Source organism: Lissotriton helveticus, chromosome 3_1 (assembly GCF_964261635.1).
Source record: "Lissotriton helveticus chromosome 3_1, aLisHel1.1, whole genome shotgun sequence".
Taxonomy (NCBI): Eukaryota; Metazoa; Chordata; class Amphibia; order Caudata; family Salamandridae; genus Lissotriton; species Lissotriton helveticus.
In genome coordinates, this window is record NC_136061.1 from 68,349,578 (window position 1) to 68,372,593 (window position 23,016).

The 23,016-nt window shown below is 42.7% G+C and overlaps 1 protein-coding gene across 1 annotated transcript in view; it reads right to left on the minus strand.

Moving 5' to 3' along the window:
- LOC144822120 (keratin, type II cytoskeletal 8-like) overlaps positions 1–23,016 on the minus strand; it is an 87,184-nt gene that overhangs the window by 16,539 nt on the left and 47,629 nt on the right. Inside the window, exons 6-8 of the mRNA XM_078679253.1 lie at positions 20,197–20,322; positions 1,523–1,743; positions 552–607 (exon numbers count right to left, since the gene is read on the minus strand). Of these exons, the coding sequence (XP_078535379.1) occupies positions 552–607; positions 1,523–1,743; positions 20,197–20,322 (403 nt within the window). The remainder of the gene's footprint in view (positions 1–551; positions 608–1,522; positions 1,744–20,196; positions 20,323–23,016) is intronic.

Sequence of the window (23,016 nt, forward strand, 5' to 3'; positions counted from 1 at the left end):
AGGGTGTATTGAGCGGTAATGATCCATCAATTTTTTTGTTGTCTGTGGGTATCTGATGCCAACATGGCAGAGAAGCGGACGATTGATTAAAACAATTGGATTATGCCCAGCCTTTGCATCTGGCCTGGTAAACTTTTATTTTAATGTGATATAATGCATATTTGTACTGTGGATTGGCCTGGTTGGGTCACTGAGCTGCAATTACACCTGAACATCAAAAAAAAATATGAAACATCAAATAATAAGGAAATATGTCTTAACTGTGGAGTGGGCTAACCCATATACTAGAAGAGAGGGATGTTTTTGATATTTATTTATATTTTTAACTTCATTTTGTATTATATTTCTATCATATGTTACTTGGTTGTATGTACTATGACCTAAATAACAATTTTTGACAGAGGACACAATAAATAGAGGTTGCTGCCATTTTTGATCCACTCAGTACCGGGGGGCTCTATGTCCCACACCATTTATAGCACCACCTGCAGCCAAAACCAACAGGACGCACAGCCTGCACTTCCATCCGCACCACAGCACAGGAGACTCACCCAGCCTGTCGATAGCGCTGTACATCTGGGTTTGCATTGGATTCGGACCATTCAAACTAGGAAAGAAACAAGAGCAACAGAAATAAGTGAGGACTTTTCGATAGGTCAGAGGCCAAGTGGAGGGCATGCAGTCTGAATGTCCTGGACTGGAACCAAGGGACAGTGATGGAAGGTCAATTTCCAAACATCACACAATACTGTAGATGAATGAGGTATTACAGCAGGAGAATAGAACATACACAAAAACCAAACATGGGTTTGCTCTAAAAATAAGGGGAAACAGTTTTGTGTTCTGTGGTGTTCCTGGGGATCAGAGCATACTTCTAGCCTAGTTTGAGGGTGAAATACCAAAATATTTAACAGCAAACACATACATCAGTAAGGAACTTAAATGTCTCAGCTCCTGGAACAGGCTGCTTCAAGGTACTTGCCAAACCTTTGCCTCGGACTAACAATACAGTCGGGTACATGTGTGGATTTGGCCTGCTTGGTTGCAGCGGTCTATCTGATCTGCCAGAAATTGCCCACCTAGGAGATGTACGTTCAGATAAAGGACTCGAGCAGACCCTACACCAAAGCAGAGAGGCGATACAGGGTCAGGCCATGCCACTGAACAAGAAGGAGCAAATGACTGAATGCTTCAGCTGATCTCAACCCCATAATAACTCAGATCCGCATTCCATTTCCTTGTTCTGAGACTGTGCATGGGTAAAATATATCGCGATATATGGAAATAGCACTCCTCAGTCTGCGAAAATATGTTTGTTGTGAGTGTCTTTCCTATTAAAATATCAATCAAGGGGTGATTATCCGCAACACCTACTGTTAGTGGACACAGATGTGTTTGCCTAAGAGGAATACATAGGAATAGACATTGAGGGGCAACGCCATGGCTCATACATACGTGGGTAAAACATGTCCTCCTGTTGTGTTTAATATTGTGGTGGTTATTTCTTGGCAAACCCACTCACCGGGTCTCCTCCCCTTCCAGCAGTTTCCGGTAGGTGGCAATCTCAATGTCCAAGGCCAGCTTGGTGTTCATCAGGTCCTGGTACTCGCGCACTTTACCGGCCATGTCCTGCTTGGCTCTCTTGAGCGCCTCCTCCAGCTCCTGGATGTTATTCTTGGCGTTACGGATCGCCTGCTCACCTTGTTCCTCTGCCGTTCCAATGGCGTTCTCCAGGTTGGTTCGCTGGGAATGGAGAAAAGAGAATACTGTAATCATGCACCTTGCTTTGGTTTGTTTGGTAATGTCGGCATTCGAGCTCGGCGAATAGATTACTCCATCACAAATGTGACGGATAACACCTCCGCCATTTTACAAGTGTATTATATTCAATGACACCTGCAATACAGTGGACAGGATATCAATCACATTTGTGAGAGTGTAACCCGTCCAAGGAACTCTAAATCAGGCCCTTAATATTGAGGAATTTGGATAAGAAGAGCTACTATACGTAATAAAAATGACACTCTCTCCTAGTCAAGTTCCCCTTGAATTTATAATTTGTTTTACTTTATTTCGATCTACCATAATGTGATTTCTTCATCTAAGAAATGGAACATAACTTTTATAATCTGTGTATTTGCTTTCATGCAAAATAAAAAAATAAACAGAAATAACATTAAAAGTAATGTAAGAGGTTATCTTCACTAGCCCAATAGTGGCAATTGAAGAGGTAAATTTCACGGCTCTCAGTCAGAAAAGAAACTTTGATCGCGTCACCCTGTTTAATCCCCTGTACAAGCATTAACTCCTTAATCCTGCTTGAGAATAGAGGAAGTCCCTGGCATCTTATTTCCATATGATAAGCATCCTTTACTGTTTGGATTTATCTCTTAGACACTCGAAAAATCAGTGCACGGTGTTGATCACCGCGCTATGACTAAAGCCAATGGAAAAGCTGGGTTCTATCACAAGTTCTCAAGATCTTAGGAAGAAGACATTGTGCACTAAGTTTGAGCTCAATGAGTGAATTGCCCTGTCAGGCCAACTGTTCACCCACAGTCTTGCAGCAAAAAGAGTGGATCAATCTCAATAAAACAATGGATCATTCTCCCTGTCCCTATGAAACCTATAGAAATCGAAATTAAAATATGCCCCTAAAATATGCATGCAACTGAATGATAGAAATGGATCAGGGAGTAAGTACTCCATACATAGAGTCCAATATTTGAAGGTCTTGAGCAATAAAACCAGTTCAATATTTTGTTGGTCTTCTTTATCGCAACAATATGTCTTTTTTTCTTAAACCCAATACAGCCTCAGCCAATGTGTTTCATTCTGAAGAGAATGTCCTCAGGGCATGAATATGTTCTTTAATCTAAATGAATTCAATCCATCAAGGGGGAATAGTACTATTATATGCAAAAAGAAGTCCAAGGACTTAATAGAGATATTCACATCCATGTGTAAGAAAACAGCAGCGGTTACCACCGAAATGCGTGGTGAACTCTGCTTAATTGGAGTGGCATTTGGCCAAGAATTAAAAATATTGGACACTATATATGGAGTGATCCTGGATTCATTTCTACTGTGACTTCTGCTTTGGCGTAGCACATCTCTAAGCCACTGCACTCAGTCGTGTACCCGGTAAAGCCTGAGGGGACTGACTTGGATGTGCTGTCAGTATTCAATTTAGCTGCTTTGAACTTTGTTATTTTATGAAACTGAATGACTTATCATCCCAGATACCAACATTCATGGCATCTGCTGACCTTTTATAGTCAGAGATGTTGAAGGAATTGGTCAAGCTACACAATCTCCTATCAGTTCACTAAAAACATCAATCATTAAAGCTGGTGGATAAAGTTTGGAGGCTACTCCCCTTTGTCTGCACTTCCTGTTTGACACACCGGACAGCGCAACCTGAGGTGCTGTGGGTTTTGGTGCTGTAAAACCCATGCTGTAAACATCAGTCCTTCAGGGTGCGGTGCGGTGTTAACTGAGGGTGCTATTCCCTCTCGATTCTGACTTTTTCTTTTCTGAACGAGAGATAACTGGCAGTTTATGTATTATCTGCACCATGTACCAGACATTTTGTATATTTTCAAACAGTTTTTCATGTTCACATTTCACCCAATTCTTAAAGGTGAAATGTTAAGAGGAAAAATTGTGGTCATGTGGTAAATTAAGCATAAACTGGAAAACTGATTCAAGATTTACACAGGACTCGGAATGGGGCGCCAAATCAAACCAAATGAAGCAGATATTTTTTCCCGTTGCTTGTCTGATAGCAAAGAAAGGGGCAAACTAACTAAATTAAGAATAAAGCTCCCGGTTTTATGGTATTTTTATTTTTTTCATTTCCGTCTATATTTATCCATATTTATTTTTTGGTCATTTTATCTGTATTTATCCATATTTATTTTGTGTTTTGCATATAAATGAAGTTGTAACACTGTACATTTCCACATTTTTTTAACTGATAGACGCGCACCTATACTTTGATGTCTGTCGTGTTTTAGCCATTTAAACTGCCAAATATTACATAACAATACATCCACTGGTAAACACCAGCGTTATACCACAGATGCATATTGACTCACGCTGTTATTTAAAGAAATGTCATCCTGTTCAGCTGTTGGGCTATAATTCAGGAAAGACAGCATAGAGAGTCACTTAAAAGCAGCACAATATTCTGTATTTATCCACTTTTAAAAATAAGTGCAGATAGAAAATACATTGTTTTCTTTCTGTATTTATCTGTAAAAATCCGTAAAAACAGAAATCAGGGACCCTTAATTAAGAATCACTTGTTTGTTATGGCAGATGGGAAAGTAGTTCTTCATGTTAACCCTGATTTTAGTAGATTGGCGCTTTAAGGGGGTACATGTAAAACATCTTGGGCATTATTCAGAAAAAATCATACGTCTGCACCTGCAGGTGTGTGACCTTGCATGAGTGCAGAAGTATGATGTGTTCAGCGGTGTGATGAAAGCTTAGGGCCCCCCTGTAAGGCACTGTAGAATGGCCCCCACTACAATCACCTGGCCACCTACCATTTTCTTCACCTTGCCCATTCAACCTATATCACGATATCAGCAGCATTTTCAAGAATACAATTAGCTTCAAACAGGGGCGGCTCCTCCGTAATGGCAGAGGAGCATCGCCCCACTCGTCATGAGTCAGTAACAGAAAAATAAAATGATAATGAAACATTATAATTTTATTTTTCTGTGCCTGACATCGGTGTAGGGTGGGGCGGGACCGGGCCATGACAGGCAGGTCATGGGCACTTAGAAGTGCGCATGTATGTTTGGCCGGGCGTCCTAGGTCTGCCAAACATACATGCGCACTTCTATTCCTCCAACCCAGCTGTGTTCATAGCCGGGTTGGAGAAAAGCTGCAGGCTACAAAGCAGTGTCTGAGCTGCTGAGTAGGCCACTCAGACCAATTCTGGTGCAGCTCCTCCAGGAGGAGAGCAGCAACAGGATTGACTAAGCATCCTCTGCCTTCCCAGAGACTGCTGGGAGAGCTCACAGGTGGCAGTTGGAGGCTGTGGAAAAGGTACGTTTTAAATTTTTTTAAATTTCTCTTCCCCCACCACCGCCACCGCTCCTCCTCCACTGCCTCCCAATTTCCTGTTGTGGCAGCCGCCACTGGCTTCGAGGAGATCAACATGTTCTGTAGGCAGTGAGACATCTGGACATATCAAAAATACTTCAGGTGTTATTGATTTCAGAAATCAGAGTTATGAGTTTATACAAGTAGACATTATTGGTGACATGGAGGCATTTGAGGGCCCTGGCATAGGATCATAAGCATTTGAGCTATTCAAAAGTCAATTTGCACAGCATCAATGGAGGCTGTTACTGGTATTTTATCTTTCATAGTTCTCATCATTGTTGGGTGATGATCATGTACTTGGGTGGCAGCGTATAAACACAATAAACTACCAAAATATATCACATTACCTTGGACTTACCGACTGATTTTTCTGGTTATTTGTCCTCAAATAGTGTTATTTAAACAAATTGTTGGAGTGCTCGCCTATATATTGTTTTATGATTTAGTGGTGTGTTATACGTTTCATTGCTCTTAGCAGGGGCGTATACTGTGGTAGTTTCAGTCTTTTATCAAGTATTCTTTCTGTAGACTTTCTACTCTGAATAGTTGAGTACTGTGCAAGATCTTTTGTTTATAGTTGTCACAGCTACTGTTGCGGGGATTCTGCACTTACACTAGAACTATGGTCAGGAAAACAGGACCTTGGCGTGTAGGAGCTAAGCCTTCCAACCGCCTCAGTACCCAAAATCCCAGAACCGACTAGCTATAGTGTCCCATTTATCCCATTCGTTCTCCTACATAATCACAAAGCTACAAATGATTAGACAACCCAGAAACACAACGATCCAGACTCTCTCAGGAATCGCGGTAGCAATATGTACCCTTTTGCTCACTCACTCATACTTATCTACAATAAGAATAGACAGAGTCACTGTTATAGTTAAAATGTTTATTTTAACTATAATGCTCTATGATGCAGTATATGAGCCACTACCAACAGCAAAACAAATAAACCTAAAACAGTTAGCATTGTAGCAAGTCCATAGACTATGAAAGGGGATTTCATCGTATACAGACAGTGGATAAATGATTCTAAGGCCTAACCACCCTCCCCTTGGAAAGAAGAAGTTTTATTATATAAAGTAATATCTCTGGGCTTTGTCAGCAGACCCCATACCTTAGTGCCTAGATGGTTGTTTTACATCATAGGTATAGCACAGCTCTTCTCCCTGGAAAGGTCCCTCTCCAAGTGTGTCTCAAACCAACATGCAACTCCGTAATATCAAAGCATGACTTTCCAGCAGCCGCAGCTGTATAGCATGTTCTGTCTAAGTGCTAGGGACTGACCAGAACAGAATAACAAGGGGCATTGTTTCTCGACCTTGCACTCAGTATTCAGACTAAACTCCAGGAACAGGCAGAGAATGCAAAAAGCAGACAGTTCTTATGTGGAAGGCACAAACAGAATCTTGCAAAATAAAGACATGTAGTAAGCATCATGGGAGCAGAGCTCATGCTAACTTAACAATGTCGACTATGACCCCAATGGCCATTTGACACCCTCCCCTTGAGCAGGTCATGGCATATAGATATGCCTGCACACACTTTCTAACTCATCTAACTCATATGTCTCCTGTTTGAGTGTTCCTCCACTTAACCCAGGCGTTTGACTACCTTGTTCGGTGTATATTTCTCTGTATAACACTCCTTTGACCCTTAAGCGCCTTGACTACCATGCTGGGTTTGTCCGCGCATTTTTTGGATTATTACCACATAAGAAATCCTTTTTCCTTGAATGCGGTTTTTTCTCATAAGGTCTTTTCTCATAAGGTTTTTCTCACAATGGCTCTTCTGATAATGATTATGTCTTTTTGGCTCTTTTGTTTTTTGAAGTGTCAATTCCTGCAGATTGTACTCTTATTAATATATCAATCAATTCCTTTACCCCCCGAAAAATTCCCCCTATACCAGTCTTTCCTCTAAATGGGACGCTACCCCGTTACTCAGCAACGTGTCTGAGTCTTTCCTCAGGAGTTTACAAAATCGATCCGCGTAGCCATGGCAACACTTCCTGGTTCCAGGCTTTCACGCGCTAACGCTGACTCCGCGCTGACCCATTAATGGTGAGTCCTCTGTAAACAGCCGCGTTTGTTACCCTTCTGTTTAGAGCCATACCTGTTCCTTCACTTCCTCTCTGGTATTCTTTTTCCAGATGTCGGTCTGATGCACTCGGACGCTCAGGCGTCGGAGGCCCCTGCCCCCTCAAGGAGATACGCTGAGACGGCTCCTTCCTGCTAACATCCCTTTTGGGTGAGTCATAGCGCCTCGGTCACAACTCCCCTACAATGCGTGATAAACTGTCTTCATACCCATTTCTGCATTAATGTGATACCTGAAACTCGTTTTTTCAGACGAGCGCCTTGGGACTTGTCTAAACATACCTGACGGACGGCACCCGCCGGGCTATCCAGATCGGGTGACCTATTTACTACAAGGTAGGCCCCTTTTGCCTTGCCCCTCACCTGCTTTAATACAGTTTACCATAGGTGTTTGGTGCTAATGTACCGGAATGTTTGTGCAGACAATTTTTATATTAATGCAATCCTAGCTCCTCGTTCACTACTCTTCTACAATGCGTGTTAAACTGCCTTCATATCCAGTTCTTCATTATTTTGATACCTGCCACTCGTTTTTTCAGACGAGCGCCTTAGGATTTGCCCATACATACTTGACGGACCGCACCCGCCGGGCTATCCAGAACGGGTGACCTATTACAACAAGGTAGGCCCCTGTTTGCCTTGCCCCTCACCTGCTTGAATACAGGTTACCATAGGTGTTTGGTGCTACTGTACTGAATTGGTCTTACATGTTTTTGCAGACAATTCTTACATTAATGTGGACTGGGCCCTGCCTGTAATCGCAACACGCCCTGAAGTTGTGCGTCCTTGCTTACCTGCTTTGCCAGGTAATCATTTCTGTGCTGTCCTCAGTTCACCTACCCTCCTTTTTAAACCTTCTTAACTCTTCTCTCACATGTTTTGTATTCTGTTGCGATTGGCCTGCGGGCCTTTTAATCTATGTGTTTCGGGACTCCTTTGAGACCGTTTAAAGTAATGCGCATCTTTTCATCTTATACTCAGGACTCGTCCCCACCTCTTCCTTCACCCCCCCACGTCCTGATGAAGACCCTCCAGTAAGGATCTAACAGTCCTACACATCTGGGTCGAAACGTAGACCATCTTCTACTTATACGAACTCCTTACCCCAAGACTGATATTAATAATCATCACAGGAGTCTCTGTTTTATGTAGAATGTTTTATTTAACATGTGTTTGTCTTGACCTTTCATTCATGGATCAATGATAATGATGGTTTCACCTGTGGATTTGTGCCTATGGATTTGTTTTATTAGTGATGTTAACTAATTGAAACACACAACTAAACTCCCCCCCCCACCCGCCCCCTCCCCTTGCACTCCCCCGTGTGGGCGTACTTATAATTTTGTGTTTAATTAATAGCGAATGTACAACCATTATACGGCTTCTCTGGGTTCAGTGAAAATAAAAACACTGTCAACCTTCATTATTTTTGATTGTGATCTCATTTAATTGTGTGAAGACTAAGTGTTTATTGTGTTTTTTGGTCTGGGACCGCTCTCTATACTTCAATTTATTACCCAGGTCCCACTGACCACATGGGTTGAACCCCTCTGTTTACAACATACTTCGAGCAGACGCTGGTCTGCGAGGTTCCCTTTCCTATATATCTATCTTCATTTCTTTTTACTCTCTTCTAACAAAATATCCTACCATTATGGTTGATAAGGAGGTTCTTTCTTACACTGAGGACTATATCAAACAATTCTTATCAGACTCTGCAAATACTTTCCTGTCTTCCACCACACCTGTGATTGACTTCTCCCTCAACGACAAAGTCAATCAGTTGGAGCGTCTAGAGAAGAAACTTATCAGAACCAAACTTCATGGGCACTTCCTAGCCCAATGCCTTCAATCCAACATCATCCCTGTGGGCCTACAGGTTAAAGTTGAACCGGCCATCTTCATCGACGTTCCCAAGTTTCGTGAAGGTTTCAGTTTTGTCGCGAACAATTGTTCGCGACATTGGATGGTTCTTGGCATTGAAACAGCCAGTGAACAAATTGCTATTCTAACTAAACAAATAACGGACCTTAAAGCCGAGAAAAGTGGGGACTCCACTCTCACTAACTCCAAAGAGGCATTGACCAAACTGGTGGCTACCCTCCAGGATTTTGAAACAACTACAATCAAAAAGAAACTTGAAAAACTAGCCCGCGACGTGAGGTCGTACGACAAGAAAAGAACATATCCCTACCTCTTGGACGAATACTACAGACAAGACAACCAAGGGAGATTTACTAACCGCGGCCGGGGACCATACAGGGGCAGGCGTAATTTCACAACTTTCTCAGATTCCTCGTATAGTTCAGGTGAGGATTCTGAACGAGCCGGCCCTAGCGGTGCATACGGGTACCAGGACTCCTACGGACCATCCCACCAACCTCCCCCTTTTTTAGGACAGGGAGGATGGAGACCCCCACGCGGCAGAGGGAACAATTGGGACAGGGGCACTGGCAGGGGCCAATACAATGCTGGCCAGGAGTGGGACTCCGGGAGAGGGAGAGGCACGAAGCAAGTGAGTTTCCCCCAGGAGGAGCATGGGGAGAGATCCACACGCAGGAAGAACTACAGGTGGTAAAGGAGACTTCCCCTGTGATCAACATCTCTACTTATACCCTCAAGGAGGATGAAACTAAGGTACTAAGCCGTGGTCTATCCTTCGTTCCTACCTCAACACCGAACCCTTTCAACACTGTGGTTGAACTCCACAAGTTTTTTAGGAAGATAAGACTACGATATTTTTTCAAAGACAAGCCCTTTCAATCAGCCTCCTCAGCAACCAACCTGAGACCACCCTCCACCTTTGTACCATCCACGTATGCCATGACTCAACGAATTTTGGCCTATGAGAGTCTAGTACTCCGCGATGTGCAGACCATCCTGAATGATAATACCTTCACTAAACACAACACTAGTAGAGCTGAGAAGCTGGCACTCCAATCCCTAAAGGACAACACCGCAATAGTTGTGAAACCCGCAGACAAGGGTGGCGCAATTGTTATACAGGACCAGGACAACTATACAAATGAGATCCTACGACAGCTAAACGACGGGATCAGTTACAGACAATTGGGCGGGGATCCATCTCAAAGTATAATGGCTGAAATTCAGAGGGTCACCCAAGATGGCCTCCAACAAGGATTTCTATCGGAACATGAATTCCAGTATTTGAATCAGAAGCACCCTCGCCTCCCCACAATCTATACCTTGCCTAAAGTTCACAAGGATCTCCACAAGCCCCCGGGACGCCCCATTGTGTCCGGATGTGGCTCCCTACTGGAACCACTGTGCAGATACGTGGATTTCTTCCTAAAACCTCTGGCTGAGGCTACGACCACATACTTAAGGGACACCACTCAAACCATCAACTTGATCGATGGACATCCTTTCGACTCTACACGAGATCTCCTGGTAACGTGCGACATTGTATCTTTGTACACCAGCATACCCCAGGATGAGGCCCTGGTGGCAATGTCAATTGCCCTTGATAAACGTGAGGCACCTGTTCAAGTACCAACAACATTTATCATCTTATTGCTCAAAATTGCTATGATGAGGAACTTCTTCTTTTTCCGGAATTGCTTTTATCTCCAGACCAAGGGCGTGGCGATGGGGGCGGCCTTTGCTCCCGATTTGGCCATAATCTTCATGTCGATGTATGAAGATACCTTTGTACTCACCAACGCCAATCCTTTCAGATCTCAAATACACCTTTGGATGAGATACATAGATGACGTCATCTGTATCTGGTCAGGCACCGAGGACAATATCACCAACTTCTTCAACTGGCTCAATGACAGATCACCAGATATCAAGTTTACGACCAAATTTAATAAAAAATCCATCGATTTCCTGGACCTAACCATCTTTGTGGAGAATGAGATCCTTCAAACCAACCTGTTCAGGAAACCTACGGAGAGGAATTCCCTCCTTCTGTACTCCAGTCACCATCCTAGGAGCCTTCGTGACAACCTCCCCTTCGGCCAGTTCTTGCGGATTCGCCGCAATTGCAGCAGAAAGGAGGACTACATGGATCAATCCTCAATCCTAATGGGCAGACTACTTGTACGTGGATACCCCAGGCGGTTGGTAAAGAAAGCCCTGAAGAGAGCATGGTTCAACCCCAGAGAGACCTTACTAGAACCAGGAGATAAACAAAATAAGAATGAGGATCGCATGATTTGTGTTACTACTTTTTCCACCAAAAGTAACAGGATAAAACATACCATCAATAAGTATTGGAATCTGATATCTGAGGACCTTAACATGAAGTGCCCTCCGCTCCACGCATTTAAAAAGGCAAGGAACATTCGAGACCATGTGGTGCGCTCCTTCCTACCAAGTCCAGCTGAACCATCAATCACAACCATGTGGAACCTTCCTCCTATTGTGGGACACTACCGGTGTGGGTCCTGCAAAGCCTGTCCGTCAACCATCCAGACGAAGATCTTTATCTACAAACAACACCAAGTCCCTCTCAAGTCGCATACCAATTGCAACTCCACCAACGTGGTATATTGCATAATATGCCCCTGCGACCAGATATATGTGGGTCAGACACAACAACGTGCAAAGGTACGTTTTCTGCAGCACTGCAGCCGCGTGAGATGTAAGGTCGTGGGAGCACCGCTGGTCGATCACTGTAACACACACAACCACCTCCCTGAAAGTCTGAAATGGACAATTCTGGAACAGGTCCGATTGGGCCCCAGGGGCGGCAGCATCGAACCCGTCCTTAATGTAAGGGAAATTAAATGGATTCGTCTCTTTGATTCAGTGGCAAGGGGTTTGAATGAATCAGAAAGTAGCTTTGCACAAATGGCCACGCTGTGAATTAGGTCCCCCCTTTTTTCCAAACTCTGGGGTGCCTGCACACACTTTCTAACTCATCTAACTCATATGTCTCCTGTTTGAGTGTTCCTCCACTTAACCCAGGCGTTTGACTACCTTGTTCGGTGGGTCCACGCCGTTGCGTCACATGCAGTACTTATCATGGGCCTCATTGGGTATTTCTTTGGCAGCGAGACTTGTTTGACCTTTAGCCGCTAGACTACCTTGCATGGTTGGTCCGCGACTATGGAGTACATGTGCTGTATACAAATGACCACACAGAGATTTGAATGGTTTTTTGTATATTTCTCTGTATAACACTCCTTTGACCCTTAAGCGCCTTGACTACCATGCTGGGTTTGTCCGCGCATTTTTTGGATTATTACCACATAAGAAATCCTTTTTCCTTGAATGCGGTTTTTTCTCATAAGGTCTTTTCTCATAAGGTTTTTCTCACAATGGCTCTTCTGATAATGATTATGTCTTTTTGGCTCTTTTGTTTTTTGAAGTGTCAATTCCTGCAGATTGTACTCTTATTAATATATCAATCAATTCCTTTACCCCCCGAAAAATTCCCCCTATACCAGTCTTTCCTCTAAATGGGACGCTACCCTGTTACTCAGCAACGTGTCTGAGTCTTTCCTCAGGAGTTTACAAAATCGATCCGCGTAGCCATGGCAACACTTCCTGGTTCCAGGCTTTCACGCGCTAACGCTGACTCCGCGCTGACCCATTAATGGTGAGTCCTCTGTAAACAGCCGCGTTTGTTACCCTTCTGTTTAGAGCCATATGTTATGTTGTATATTCCTTTGATATGCATTCTCTTGATACCGCGTGATAGAATGTAGAGTGTTTGGTGTACTTGTGTTCTAAGGTTCGAGTCAGTTGTATGCTGACCCGCTGAGGAGAAGACATCGTTTCCTTGGCTCTCACCTGTTGTCACTTTAACTAGAAATAAATATAACCTTACAACCTACCACGTCTGGATTACCTTACTACAAATTGGCGACGAGGATGGGAAACTGGCGTTTAAAGCATTCTCACAAGACTGGAAATTTCAAAGAGAATATATATATTCAAAGGAAATTCTCATCTAGAGAGAAAGGAATCGGAAGGAAAGCGGACCTGAGCAAAAAAAAAAAAAAAAAAAAGCCGAACAAAAGCCTTCTGTGAGTTACAATATTTTTTTACTACCACCGCTTGCTGACTGCGTAATTGACTGCGTTACTTACATAGCGCGACCTTAGTTTAGTCAAGGCCTCTGCGAACAGCCGTTGGTGGTCATCCTACTGGCATGGTTCAACTGCGCTCGCCATTCCACTGCGCGCGCTGAGTCTAGAGGAGCCCGCACGTCATTCACCAGCGCGTCCTCCCAGAGAAGCCAGCACGTCATTCACCAGCGCGTCCTCTGACATCAGACGCGGGTCACGCAGCATGACCCCAACGTGGCGGCCATTTTAGCTCGTTGTGTTTACTAACATAAAATTAGACCGGCACTTCGAGGAGAAGTTGTGACAGATCGTGAGAAGGCCACGTTAAAAAAAAAAAAAAAAAGAAGAAGAAGGCGGAATCTATAGAGGTACTTTCCGGACATTACAGTAAGGTAACTTCAAAAAAAAAATAAATAAATAAAACGAAGTAAAATATATGTATAATTGAATATAGTGACATCATACAGGTGAGAAGGTCGAGTGAAAGTTGTATTTTACCTTCTGGTGCATGGAAGAAGGTGATTCCGTGGTTAATACTGTGAATAAGGACACGAATATGGCACAACAAAATTTTTCCATTAGTCCTCCTGAACCATTTTGGGTCAAAGGTAACCAACCAAGTATAAAATGGTTAGAATGGAAAGAGTATTTTATCAACTATTTGGAAGCTGTAGATGAAACGAAAAAAATGAAACCCGAACAGAAAAAGAGACTACTACTACATTCCCTAGGACCCATAGGTTTAAAAACATTTTCGAGAATGAGTAAAACTGATGATTCTGATCTCGATGAATTTGAGAATGCCATCAAAAACATGGATAAATACTTTGCTCCCAAAGTATGTATCGGGGTCATAAGGCACAAATTTTTTCAAAGAAGGCAAACCAAAGAGGAAACGGTAGATGAGTGGATGGATGATCTAAAAAAACTTGCTATTGATTGTAAATTTGATAATTTACATGATGACTTCATACGTGATCAACTTGTGATGCATAACAACAACTCAGGGTTGCAAGATCGTCTTTGGGTCAATGGAGATGCACCTCTTGACGATGTGGTAGCTATCATGAGAAAATCTGAAATGTCAGGAAGGTGTGCCACCGTGGTGAAAGAAACCGAAAAAGATGTGTCCAAGATGTCGGGAACGGTTTGTAAGATTCAGGTTCCCAATAGGAATTTTCGTCAACAGCAACAACAACAAGGGAGATGGACGGGTCAGCCTACAAGAGTTCAAAACAGGAACACGGAAGATAGGAGATGCTATAGATGTGACAGTAAAGAGCATCTAGCATTTAGTAGACTATGTCCAGCGTTAAAGAAAAAATGTGGTATTTGTGGACTTTTAGGTCACTTTAGTAAGATGTGTCGCAGACGCAGTAACGTGAAATATGTGTATGAAGATGAAGAGGAGAGTATGGAAGAGGTAGATGGTGAGGATGAATGTTGCATAAAGAGTATTCGTGGGAACTATGTGATTAATATTTCAGAGGATTCCCTTAAAGGGAAACCTATTTGCGAGATATCTCTTGGTGGAGTGGTGATAAGTGTATATGCAGATTCTGGGTCCCCATATACAATTATAAATGAAGAGGTTTGGAGAAAGAAGTTTGTAAAGAAGATTGGTGAGCAATTATACCCATCAGATGTTTGCCCAATCAGTTTTACGGGGAATAGAATTGGAATGATTGGCTTTAGGTGGCTTACATTTCTATTTAAGGGCAGATCCACAAGAGCGAAATTATATGTGGCAAAGGTGGGACCATCAGTATTAGGATGGTTCGACCAGAAAAAATTGCACATCATCTTAGATCCTAACTCCAAAGATAAAGTTTTAATTTTGGATGACTGTAGTAGAATGGAGGAAACACTCTCTGAAAAATTTCCTAAAGTGTTTAGTAAGGAGCTAGGTGCCCTGAAGGGATTTGAACATAGAATAATTTTAAAAGCTGACGCACAACCCAAGGTTCACAAAGTAAGACCGATACCAATACTGATAAGGGAGGAAGTTAAAAAGGAGATTCAGGGATTACTTGCCAAGGGTATTATAGAAGAGATTGAAACATCGGAGTGGATTTCGCCGATTGTGGTTGCCCGGAAACCCAACGGAAAAATTCGTTTGTGCATCGATTTGCGCCATTTGAACAACAATATTGTGATCGAAAAATTTCCCCTTCCTAGAATCAATGAGATGGTATCTTCCCTTAAGGGTGCTACATGGTTCTCCACGGTTGATCTCTCTGCCGCTTACCACCAGGTAATGTTAGATCCCGACTCTAAGAACCTAACGGCGTTCATTACACCGTTTGGTTGTTACCAGTTCAGGCGCATGCCTTTTGGTTTGGCCTCAGCCGCTGCTGTATTTCAGCGGTTGATGCACAAACTCTTTGGGGACATGGAGAACATCTCATTTTTTCAGGATGATATCCTGGTTGCAGCAAAAGACAAAGAGTGCCATGATTCAAAACTCCAACAGGTTTTGGAAACCTTACAGTCAGCTGGTCTGACTGTGGAGTTATCCAAATGCAAGTTCAGTCAAAGGAGTGTTGCATATTTGGGACACATCATTAGTGAGGAAGGAGTTGAACCTAAACCTACTTTAGTTGAAAATATTGTTAAGTTCTCTGCTCCTGCTTCCAAAGATGAGGTGAAAGCATTTCTTGGCATGGCTGAGTACTGTGCCAAGTTTATAAGAAACTTTGCTGCGAAGGTTTACAATTTGCGAGCACTGTTAAAAAAGAACACTAGGTTTGTTTGGAGTGAGTTGTGTGAAGAAGAGTTTAAATTGATTAAGAATGAACTACAAAATGTGAGTGCACTTGCCAGTTTTGACCCCAATATTGACTGTATGTTAACCACTGACGCAAGTGACAAGGGTTTAGGTGCCGTGTTGTCACAACTTGATGAGGAGGGTAAGGAGAGGATCATCTTATTTGCTTCTAGGGCCCTTTCTCCTGCGGAGAGTAGGTATCCCATTATCGAAAGAGAAGCCCTTGCGTGTGCATGGGCATTAGAACATTTTCGAGCATTTGTTTGGGGCAAGCCTGTGACCATTCGTACAGATCACAAACCTTTGATCCGTATATTGTCGTGTGAAGGCATCTCTGGTGCATCTGCGAGATTAGCCAGGTTGTCTATGCGGATGAAGGAGTACATTTATAAAATGGTTTACCTACCGGGGAGGGATAACTGTATTGCTGATTGTCTATCGAGACTTCCACCTCCTCTCGAAGTATGTGAAGATGACCCTTGGAGTGAGTATTGTGTGGCTTTAGTGCATGACTGTGGTGAGCCTGCTATAAGCAAAACTGAATGGTTAGCTGAACAAGACAAAGATATTGTGTTGAAAAATGTTTTAGAATACATCTGCAAGGGCTGGCCAAAAAAGAAAAGCATTCCTGGATTGGATGTTTTTTGGCAAATCCGTATGGAATTGTCCTCAGAAAATGACTTGCTTTTTAGGGGTGATAGAATTGTTCCACCCGTATCCTTGAGGAAGAAAATTTTGCAACTTTGTCATGAGGGGCATTTTGGTATCATGAGAACCAAGTCTATCGTCAAGGGAATGTTTTGGTGGCCAGGAATTGACGGTGAAACTGAGGTTTTTGTTAAGAAGTGTGTAGTTTGTGGGTCTGCTGACAAGACTCTTAAAACGTTCAAGCCCAGGATGAGTGAGGGTTTAATTCCTGACTTCCCTTGGGACACTGTCGCAGTCGACATAATTGGACCCATTGGGGATTCTAAAGAATATGGATTAGTTGCCATTGACCTCTTTTCCAAATGGCCTATTGTAAAATTTGTAGACAGAGTGGACACTCTGACGGTGCTTAGTTTTTTAGATAAAATATTCATGATGGAGGGTTTGCCAGCTTGTGTGTTATCTGATAATGGTGTCCAATTTACGTCCAAACAGGCTAAGGAATACTTTGACAGGTGTGGTATCAAACATAAGACTACCGCACTGTACAACCCTAGTGGGAACGGCACCGTCGAAAGGTTTAACAGAGTAATTAAGGGGGTCATTCAGGCTTCAGTACATAGTAAGCTCGACTGGAAAGTACAAGTTCAGAAAGCAGTTTGGTCATACAGGGTCACTGTACAAAACAGCACTGGCACTTCCCCGTTCACCATGATGAGAGGCAGAACAGCAAGATGTAAATTTAACCCTGCATGGCTTTTTGATGGGAAAATAGTTTCTTGGTCTCCTGTTGAGGTCAAAAGTAATTTGCTGTCCAGTCACGACAAGAGCAAGGAGTTTTATGACTCTCATCACAACACCAGAGATGTCTCTGTCAAGGTTGGAGATTGGGTAAGAGTTAAGAAGCCTTTCAAAGTACCAAAGGGGGAAAGTCGCTTTGAACCTCCATGTAAAGTTGCGGAGGTTTTGAGGAATTCGGTGAGATTAGATGATGGAAGAGTATGGAATCTTAAGGACATTGCTTTAAATCCTGATCAGCATTATATTGAGATTCTTCCAAATTCCGATGTCAATAATTTTGATTGGGTGGAGGACCATTTTGAGAATAGTCAGGTTCAGGCTCAACTCGATAATGATTTTGTATCTGTGGATAGGCCAATGCGACCAAAGCTTCCTCTGCATATTGAAGGGGGAGTGGGTGAGGGTTGCAGTCATGATTTCCTGTCTAACACCAATGCATCTATCTCCACGAGTCTGGGCATATCTGGTACTCAAGATAAGGTCAGTGTTTTGCCTGACAAAAGAACAAGAGTTGCCCCTAGATGGCTCAAGGATTTCACTGTATAACATGTTGTTCATGTGTAGAATTTTGCTGTTGACTTTGTGTTTCTTTTTTTTGTTTTTGTTTTTCCTTTATTTTCCCTTCCAGGTTCTACATCTTTTCCTTTCATTGTGTGGGAGGGGGGATGTGTTATGTTGTATATTCCTTTGATATGCATTCTCTTGATACCGCGTGATAGAATGTAGAGTGTTTGGTGTACTTGTGTTCTAAGGTTCGAGTCAGTTGTATGCTGACCCGCTGAGGAGAAGACATCGTTTCCTTGGCTCTCACCTGTTGTCACTTTAACTAGAAATAAATATAACCTTACAACCTACCACGTCTGGATTACCTTACTACACCATACCTGTTCCTTCACTTCCTCTCTGGTATTCTTTTTCCAGATGTCGGTCTGATGCACTCGGACGCTCAGGCGTCGGAGGCCCCTGCCCCCTCAAGGAGATACGCTGAGACGGCTCCTTCCTGCTAACATCCCTTTTGGGTGAGTCATAGCGCCTCGGTCACAACTCCCCTACAATGCGTGATAAACTGTCTTCATACCCATTTCTGCATTAATGTGATACCTGAAACTCGTTTTTTCAGACGAGCGCCTTGGGACTTGTCTAAACATACCTGACGGACGGCACCCGCCGGGCTATCCAGATCGGGTGACCTATTTACTACAAGGTAGGCCCCTTTTGCCTTGCCCCTCACCTGCTTTAATACAGTTTACCATAGGTGTTTGGTGCTAATGTACCGGAATGTTTGTGCAGACAATTTTTATATTAATGCAATCCTAGCTCCTCGTTCACTACTCTTCTACAATGCGTGTTAAACTGCCTTCATATCCAGTTCTTCATTATTTTGATACCTGCCACTCGTTTTTTCAGACGAGCGCCTTAGGATTTGCCCATACATACTTGACGGACCGCACCCGCCGGGCTATCCAGAACGGGTGACCTATTACAACAAGGTAGGCCCCTGTTTGCCTTGCCCCTCACCTGCTTGAATACAGGTTACCATAGGTGTTTGGTGCTACTGTACTGAATTGGTCTTACATGTTTTTGCAGACAATTCTTACATTAATGTGGACTGGGCCCTGCCTGTAATCGCAACACGCCCTGAAGTTGTGCGTCCTTGCTTACCTGCTTTGCCAGGTAATCATTTCTGTGCTGTCCTCAGTTCACCTACCCTCCTTTTTAAACCTTCTTAACTCTTCTCTCACATGTTTTGTATTCTGTTGCGATTGGCCTGCGGGCCTTTTAATCTATGTGTTTCGGGACTCCTTTGAGACCGTTTAAAGTAATGCGCATCTTTTCATCTTATACTCAGGACTCGTCCCCACCTCTTCCTTCACCCCCCCACGTCCTGATGAAGACCCTCCAGTAAGGATCTAACAGTCCTACACATCTGGGTCGAAACGTAGACCATCTTCTACTTATACGAACTCCTTACCCCAAGACTGATATTAATAATCATCACAGGAGTCTCTATTTTATGTAGAATGTTTTATTTAACATGTGTTTGTCTTGACCTTTCATTCATGGATCAATGATAATGATGGTTTCACCTGTGGATTTGTGCCTATGGATTTGTTTTATTAGTGATGTTAACTAATTGAAACACACAACTAAACTCCCCCCCCCCCACCCGCCCCCTCCCCTTGCACTCCCCCGTGTGGGCGTACTTATAATTTTGTGTTTAATTAATAGCGAATGTACAACCATTATACGGCTTCTCTGGGTTCAGTGAAAATAAAAACACTGTCAACCTTCATTATTTTTGATTGTGATCTCATTTAATTGTGTGAAGACTAAGTGTTTATTGTGTTTTTTGGTCTGGGACCGCTCTCTATACTTCAATTAAACTCCAGGAACAGGCAGAGAATGCAAAAAGCAGACAGTTCTTATGTGGAAGGCACAAACAGAATCTTGCAAAATAAAGACATGTAGTAAGCATCATGGGAGCAGAGCTCATGCTAACTTAACAATGTCGACTATGACCCCAATGGCCATTTGACACCCTCCCCTTGAGCAGGTCATGGCATATAGATAAAAGGACCCAGACAGAGTTCTAACGTAAGCAGAGTCAAGAAGCGCTAAAAAAAAAAAAAAAGAAGAGAGATCTTCCTTTATATAACCGAACTTCTTTCCAAGGGGAGGGTGGCTCTCTTTTACTCCTGCCACCACCTCTTGTCCTTACCTGATTTTTCAAGACTTCAATGTCTCCGTTCACCCGCTGCATTTGACGGGTGAGGTCTGAAATCTCATTCTTGACATTTTTAAGGTCATCGTTGTGCCTTTTCGTCTGGTTGGCCAAGTCATCAAGCTGGAAAACACAGAAGGCAGGAATATTTTGTAATAATGCGTCTGGATAAAGTACTGAACCGAACGTCTCCCTTGATATATTCTTTCCCAAATTGGTCTCTGTATGTAGGGAAAGATGACATATTTAAGAAAGAGACAGACAATAAAAATGTCCTCGAAATTCCCTTGTTTACTCATGGTATTATATTAGATTGGGAGTTTGTGGGAGCGGGCACATTTTTTGGGAAATTTTCTGGTTGCTATTTACATAGCACTGGTTTTCTGGACAACAGTGTGTAGACCTGGACTTATATTTGGAATGATGAAATTACAAGCCCCACAATGCACACTGTGATTATCTCAAAGCTAATGGGGCTGTTTAGATTCCAGTGGGCGGTTCTCTTAGGCTGCCAGGGTAGTGGGAGTGCACATTAGTATATCATTCCTGACGAAATTCCATCCACTGGCACATGGGCCTCAGCCAATGATTACTCAGTGCATGGCAGGCACAGGTCTCACCAGCTGTCGGTCCCCAGTATCCTCACCTCTAAATGGGGTGAGCCCTTAGGATCCCCAAAGACTGTCTGAAAGTCACTGATCCTCATGACATGGCCTGGTTGGCAGCTTTGTGCTTCCAAACAACTTTAATGTTCAAAATCTGAAAGAAGGTCAAAGAGGTCACATTAGCAAATTGTCTTTGAATCTGTGAACTTTTGAACCTCTTTGACAAATGTGTGTCTTTGGTCCACAAAATTATATTTAAAAGGATGTCTTTAGGGACTGCGGCTTCATGGGTGTGATTTAGATGTGGTGGTAACCCATAGTCCTCAGATTTCTGGAGGGAGTGCTGAATTTGAATTTCCTCATCCAATAGGGTACTATGGTTGAATTCCACAAATGAATTCAACCCTTCCTCCTCAAATTTGGGGCTTTTCTGTTAATACCCAACTCTAAATTATTGAGGCTTTCCTAAGAGTTGTTAAAGATAAACAGTTTGTGCTATTTAGAGTACACTGGCAAGTCCACAGATTCTACAGTAGGGAACATTCTGTGATAAAGTGATATATTGCACCATGTGACAGAAGAAGATTAATGGAAATAGTTCTTCTAAGGCAGGTCTGACTGGACGAGTCAGAAAATGAAGGGCAAAACATTGCAAATTTTAGGAATATGGGCCTGATGTACAAACTTTCCATTCTCAAAATGTTTTTGAAAATTGTACATCGACTTTTTGCAAATGGAAAGGAATTTTGCAAACCTTCCTATATAATGACAGGTCTATTTTAAAAAATTCTGAATTGTAGTGGTTGGTAATCCGACCCACCACGTCAATATTCATGAGGTCAGTCACAAATTGCAATTCACTATGATTGGATGCCATCACAGGGATGGTGGCCTCCTGAGGTCAGACCACCTTGTTTGTGATCGCATTTTAAATACAGTCGACTTTCTTTAAAAATTTCAACAAGTTTTTCCTTAAAATTAACGGGCTTTAACAATTACAAAATGGGCAGGTTCCCTAAGGAAACCCCGTACTATTTCCCAATGGGTGACATGACAGTAAAATGTAAATGTTTTGAGACCGGATTTAGGGGCCATATGTATCATGCAAATTCGCATTCGCAAAGGCCGAAATTCGCAGAATTTCGGCCTTTGCGAATGCGAATTTGCTAAATGGTATGTATAAAGCAAAATCTGGTGCAAAACAAGGAATCGCAAAGTTTGCGATTCCTTATTTTGCAATTACATTTAAGGAATCGCAAATGTTGCGATTCCTTAAATGCAATGTATGAAGCCAAAAAATGTGCAAAATGTCCTTAATGAATCGCAAATTACCACCAACTTCTAGTTGGTGGTAAGTTGCGAATTCCTTGAGAAATGCAAATTTTTGCATTTTTCAAAGTGCTATGTGACGCACATACATGCCCTTAGAGCATGTATGTGCGCCACATGTGCACCCATGCATATTTCAGGGGTGTAACAGGGTGTCCTTTGGACACCCCTGCACCCTTGAAATTATTCTCAATTTGCGATTAGCAAATTGCGAATCGCAAATTGAGAATAACTTCCCATTCATTCCTATGGGCCTCCTGGCCCTTAGAAATGAATGGGAAAGTATGCCTTAATTGCGATTCGCAATTTGCGAATCGCAATTAAGGAATTTTAAGAAATCGCAAAAAAAATGCGATTTTCTACTTACATACCAATTTGCGAATCTCAAATAGTAATTTCTTAAAAATCGCTATTTGAGATTCGCAAATGGGTACCTTCATACATATGGCCCTCAGTCTCAAAGCATTGGTACATAACAAAATATCACTATTTGGAAGGGATGTCCCAAATACGCCCCTTGGGTTTCTAAACCTATTTTGCGATCAGGCACCGGTTACCGAATTGCAAAATGGGTTTAATACATAACTAAAAGCCATTTCGCTGATGCCGACCCTGCAATTTTGTGAATCGCAGGCTTTGTGACTGCAAACTGGCTAAGTACACTAGGCCCATGTTTGGTTGCAAATACTGGAATGATAGTACAAGCAGTTTTAAGTTCAAGGGGTGGGTCTTAGAGGCGGAAGGATATGAGCTGGGCGACTACTGAACAAGTGAGGTTGGTTGCTGTTACCCGAGCTTCAGGGCGTAAGAGGTGTTTGGAGCTTCAGTGCACGAAAGAATGGGTGGGACTAATTTGGGGGGAGTCATCAAATTTGAACATTGA